This window comes from Populus euphratica, unplaced genomic scaffold (genome assembly GCF_000495115.2).
Source record: "Populus euphratica unplaced genomic scaffold, PopEup_1.0 scaffold417.1, whole genome shotgun sequence".
NCBI lineage: Eukaryota > Viridiplantae > Streptophyta > Magnoliopsida > Malpighiales > Salicaceae > Populus > Populus euphratica.
In genome coordinates, this window is record NW_011500312.1 from 12,791 (window position 1) to 18,866 (window position 6,076).

General features: G+C 35.2%; 1 protein-coding gene across 1 annotated transcript in view; it reads left to right on the forward strand.

Moving 5' to 3' along the window:
- The window catches only part of LOC105113503 (laccase-7-like), a 3,446-nt gene extending 125 nt beyond the window's left edge, over positions 1 to 3,321 (forward strand). The window contains exons 2-6 of the mRNA XM_011009701.1: positions 7 to 138; positions 747 to 898; positions 1,422 to 1,666; positions 1,778 to 1,906; positions 2,113 to 3,321. Of these exons, the coding sequence (XP_011008003.1) occupies positions 49 to 138; positions 747 to 898; positions 1,422 to 1,666; positions 1,778 to 1,906; positions 2,113 to 3,206 (1,710 nt within the window). The 5' untranslated portion in view covers positions 7 to 48 and the 3' untranslated portion in view covers positions 3,207 to 3,321. The remainder of the gene's footprint in view (positions 1 to 6; positions 139 to 746; positions 899 to 1,421; positions 1,667 to 1,777; positions 1,907 to 2,112) is intronic.
- Positions 3,322 to 6,076: the final 2,755 nt, after the last annotated feature.

The following is a 6,076-nucleotide window of genomic DNA, read 5'->3' on the forward strand; positions in this document are numbered from 1 at the left end:
TCTTTCCCTCTTCATTCGTCGTCTCTTCCAACTCTTCTCCCTGGAAACATGTTGCGTCTTCTGTTTTTGTTAACTTGTGCTTTGGCTCTTCTAGCTTCTTCAGTGGCTTCTGCTGCAATTGTGGAACACTCATTCTATGTAATTCTTCTTCTTTCTTGTATTACTACTAAGATTTTTTGTCGACGTTGAGGGAGTCCTTGCATATAGTTTCCCGTTTTGGTAAATTACCTCATGCAAAGGTTGCATTAGGATTGTTGCCGTTGATTAAACGATATATGAGTGACCAGGCTATATAGGATGGGAGCCCGCCCTGTTATACCTTGAAGTTTCTTACATGGGAAAAACATTCATCAAATTAGCCATACCCTTTTGTTTTATCTTGAGCTCCTAATTTAGATCAAAATCATGTTCACGCTTAAATGGAAGGGATCGAGAGAAAAGATACTACCTTTGGTACTGCAACGTCCCAAGATTCAATATCCTACTAGAAAAGAAACGTGGTGTCAATTGAATTCCGTTCTTTAGCAAATTCAATACACTTCTTCCCACGATCATCTAAGTTATGGAATTTTTTTATTATTATTATTATTATTTCATCCACTTTGGACCGCCCTAGATTGCATATACTAGCAATATTAGTCTGTCGGAGAGTGTGCGTGCGTGCGTGTGTGTGTGTGTGTGTGTGTGTGTGTGTGTAGGCATGCAAAGATATTTTCTACTTGTTTAATTTGTTGTGAATGTTTTAGGTGAAAAACCGTACAGTTCGTCGGCTGTGCTCCGAGCAAGTGGTGACTGCAGTGAATGGAAGCTTGCCAGGCCCAACGCTTCGTGTTCGTGAGGGAGACACCCTTATAGTCCATGTTTTCAACAAGTCACCCTACGACATGAGTATTCACTGGTAAATCCTTGGTTATTTATTTAAGAAGCTACACAATTGTAAAAATTCTAAATAGTGTATTAGAAAATAAACACGTTGAATTGTAAACTCTGATGAAAATTAAGACGACGTTTCCAGCTTGCCAAATAATTTCACTAGAAATTAGCACCTTAATAACTATATTCTTGCACAACCTATCCTGGTATATAACATAATGTTTTCTCTCGTTCAATTTGCAATAACAGTCAGTTGTTTCGTATTTTTTGTTTCAACTCAACCAAGATACCATCCTTTTCCTCAGTCGACCATAAAATTAGAATATGATATCAAATTTGTCTCAGGTTATCCAATAAAAAAACTATAATTGAATACTTGAGAAATTTATTCTTCAACTACTGTAGCCTATTTATTATGATTAACAAATTTACAGAAGACTTGGTTCTATACCTGTCATCATTCGTAGTCGTTCTCATCACTATTACCCTCTTACTTTTACATCTATCATTATTCAATGAATTACTGATTATCTACTTTTTTAATGTAGGCATGGAGTGTTTCAATTACTTAGTGCGTGGGCCGATGGACCTTCTATGGTTACACAATGTCCAATAACCCCTGGAGGTAAATACACCTACAAATTTAAACTACTCCAGCAAGAGGGTACGCTATGGTGGCATGCTCATTTCAGTCTTCTCCGAGCAACAGTTTATGGGGCACTTATTATCCGTCCAAGATCTGGTCATCCTTACCCTTTCCCTAAACCCAACAAAGAAGTTCCAATTCTATTAGGTAGGTAGCTAGCCATTGATTTTTAATCTAAAGCCAGTTCATTAATGCTGAAACTGTTAGTAATTTTTTGAGATCATGCATGGTGATGCATGTATGTTTATGTTATTGCAGGAGAGTGGTGGAATGCTAATGTTGCTGATATCGAAAGGCAGGCAGCTGCCACCGGTGCACTACCTAACATTTCGGATGCCTACACCATAAATGGACTCCCTGGGGATCTCTACAATTGCTCTCGAAACAGTAAGTAATAATATATATGCCGCCATCATCATCAATCATCAAGGATATTCATGATAGAGATTACTGGTCCATCAGAGATGGAACAGTAAAAGTTAAATTTTTCCACAAGCATATTAATTAATGCTGGCACATTTTTATTTTTATTTTCATTTGAAACTGTCTTGACTCATATTATTTTATCGTTTATTTTGCTCCTGAAATTCCAGGAATGTACAAGCTTAAGGTGCAGAAAGGGAAGACTTATCTCCTCCGAATAATCAACGCTGCCCTCGATAACCAGCTCTTTTTCAAGATAGCCAATCATAAGATGACAGTCGTTGCTGTCGATGCAGGGTACACGGTACCCTATGTCACAGATGTTGTTGTCACCGGCCCCGGCCAGACCGTGGACGTTCTTCTCGCAGCCGACCAGGAAGTGGGGTCTTATTTCATGGCTGCAAACGCATATGCTAGTGCTGGTCCTGCTCCTCCCGCTTTTCCTGCACCTCCACCCTTTGATAATACAACCACAAGAGGAATTGTTGTCTACGAAGGTGCACCCGCATCAGCAACTCCGATAATGCCACTAATGCCTGCGTTCAATGACACCCCCACTGCCCACAAGTTCTTCACCAGCATTTCTGGCCTTGCTGGGGGGCCTCATTGGGTCCCAGTCCCACGTCAAATTGATGAGCACATGTTTGTGACAGTAGGCTTGGGGCTCTCAATTTGTCCAACATGTTTAAATGGGACGCGACTCTCTGCTAGCATGAACAATTTCTCTTTTGAGCGCCCTTCAAGTTTGTCAATGTTGCAAGCCTTCTTTTTCAACGTGAGTGGAATCTACACTCCTGACTTCCCTGATACTCCTCCTATCAAATTTGACTACACTAATATCATCAACGCCGTAAATCCATCACTGTTAATCACACCAAAATCAACAAGTGTGAAGGTGATGAAGTATAACGCTACGGTGGAGATGGTGTTACAGAACACAGCCTTACTTGGAGTGGAGAATCATCCCATGCATCTTCACGGTTTCAATTTCCATGTGTTGGCTCAAGGGTTTGGAAATTATGATCCTGTCAACGACCCTAAGAAGTTCAACCTTATCAATCCAGTATCACGTAACACTATTAATGTGCCGGTGGGAGGATGGGGAGTCATAAGATTTACAGCAAATAATCCAGGTGTATGGTTCATTCACTGTCATCTGGAAGCGCACTTGCCCACGGGATTAGCCACCGCTCTCGTGGTTGAGAACGGACCAACGCCAGAGTCTACTTTGCCACCACCTCCAGTTGATCTGCCTCAGTGTTAGTAATTGTTCACAATTCTGACGACTCGGTCTTCATTGTTGTTTCCATATAATACGATTCTCTCCCTTTTATTTCTTTCCCTGCAGCCATGAATGTTGTGGATCAACTATTACAAAGATGTTTGAAATGGTTTGAACAGTGATTCATGAAAATTTTGAAGTTTTTTATGTATTTTTATATTATTTTAATATAATTTTAATTAAAAAATAATTTGGAAAACAGTCATTATCGCATTTCCGTATACCTCCACATACATGTATTCATGTTACGCTAAATTCATGTTACGCTAAGTTCAAATTCTTTAATTTGATGTACTAATTATAATTTTATTTTTCAAACTTCATTTGATATTAATGCATGATATGTTTACTAGGAATAAATATTATTTTTAATGTTTTATATCTCAAAAAATATATGGTTGTTATCATTATTGTTGATTAAAAATTAATTTATTATCATTATCATTATCTTATCTGTTACTAGACATTAAAATATCATTAACTACATTATTTCAAGAATTTTTAGGTGAGAGGATTCCGAGTTTAAGTAAAAGAACACATTTAACTGCAATTGAAAATTTGTACAATAGCATCATAAGAATGATGAATGATGCTTCACTGGTGGTGATGGAAATTAGTCCCCAATAATCACCAGTGTCACTGTAAAAGTGATATGGACATATCTTCTGATTTTCCCATGAACGATTTTTAAGATAAAACTTATAAGAATGCAGCCATGCATACAGGATTCTCCTGTGATTGATAGTGATGATTTTTAATGGAAGATATCGAAGTTGAAGAGGCAATATCAATATTATTGAAAGGAGAAAGATGGAGATCCTGCTATTGTGAAGGTTGTGAGAGGGGCCGGGTGGTAGATTGCATTACTCTTTGCATCAGAAGATTCTCGTTCAATGAAACCAGTTTGCCTTAAATCATATAATCTAAAAGCAACTGCGAGAAATTCCCCCTTGATTAGTAAATTATTCTGGAGTACGTGCAAAAAATCGTTAAGAGACTAATTAACTCCCAGTTTTTAAGGTTTAAGTGACATGCAGGAGAAAACGTGTGTGTCTACACTGAAGCCCCTGCTTGTATATCATCCCAGAGAAACATTAGACTTACAAAGGATCTTGTCTTCAGCAGGAGCACTTGGATGAAAGACACCCAAGATCTAGCAAATTGTCCAAGGAAGGAGATCATGCAACATAGAAAGAAGGAAAGATGCCATGGCGTCAGGTAACTATTGCTATATTATAGGAAAAATACATACCTTGTCTGCAAAAAGGCTCCTTCTATGTTCCTGAAGAGTGCAAGCCAAAGTTTATCATTGACTATCATTTATTTGTGTTTGTGTTGCAGGAGATATTTTTTGCACAAACCAACAATTCATCTGAATGCTACTAGAATTCCTCTAAAGCCCATGACGTTAACTGTATAGTCTATCAAACTTTGAAGACACCTGCAAATCCAACATAAAAAGGTTGCTTTCAATGCTATCTCTGTTTTTCCGAAAACAGAACTAGCTCGATTGAAACAAAGAGGTGATTATACAGGGAAGCATACGTTGGTGTTTATTCCCAAGGACATACAAACTAAATTACTTGTTGCTCAGAATGACGAGGAGATGAGCTCTTATAAGAAGACAGAGGAGATGATGCCTAGGTGGAAGAGCCAAAACCACCGAATATAACACATGATATTCTCTTGTTTTCAACGAGGGGTGCTCTCCTGAATCTCCTCATGTGACAAGGATAACTGTTAAAAAGATCATGTGGTGAATTCAAGTAAGGTCAGGGCCTTAGTTATTTAGCATGCCCTACTTGAGTTTCTCTTTGAATGCGGAGGGTGAGTCTGTTCATAACCCTTGGGAGTTGATGATTGATTAATATTTAAAAATATATTATTATTAAAGTTTTATACTATTATTTTATATTTAAAATATTAATAATTTTTTATTTAAAATATATTTTATAATAACAATAACAAGTCTAATATCATAAGATAGTTTTGATTTATAGTAAATATTTATCTTAAATGCAACTTTATCACATAAAAGTTCTAATTTTTTGTTTATAAAAAAAAAGTATTTATTATGTATTTAGACATTTTGATTTCTAAATCAAGATCATACTCTTGTTTTCTCTCTTTGTATTGTTTATACTTTGCTTTTATTAATATTAAGTTTATATCTTTCATTTTCTTTTTTTTACTTAGTTAACTTTTATTTTATTTATGTTTTTATTTTATTTTGTTTCATTATGTTTAGTTAAGTTTATTATATCAAGGTAAAAAGGTTACACTAATAATGTAAGAATAATATAATGTAAACTCAATATGGACCTTAATGTTTGATACTAACATGTTTTGTATTTGTTATCTTATTCACTTTTAATACTTTACTTGTTAAATGGTTAATCAAATTTTATGTTGTATAACACTTGGTATAACAAATACTTGACACCTTCATGGCCCATACTATATGGTATAACCGATACCTAAGCTATAAAAGAAACTTGATTTACTGTTAACATAAATTATAATCATGAATGTCTGACAACATTTACAAGTATTACCATTATTCAAATAAGATAACTAATGTAATTATATTAACAATTTATAATCTGATTGAAACTTCTTCTATGTGTGATTTCCAATTGAATAATAAGAGTTTATACTATATTTGTTTGACATACTATTAGTGGATCCTCTAATATTGATATTTGTTGTTATCATTGTTTAATCCTTACGTTAATCTCTCATTTCAAAGCTCTCATCTTTATTATTACTATTATTACTATTATTATTATTATTATTATTATTATTAGTACTACTATAACTACTATTATAACTAATATTATTACTATTAGTAT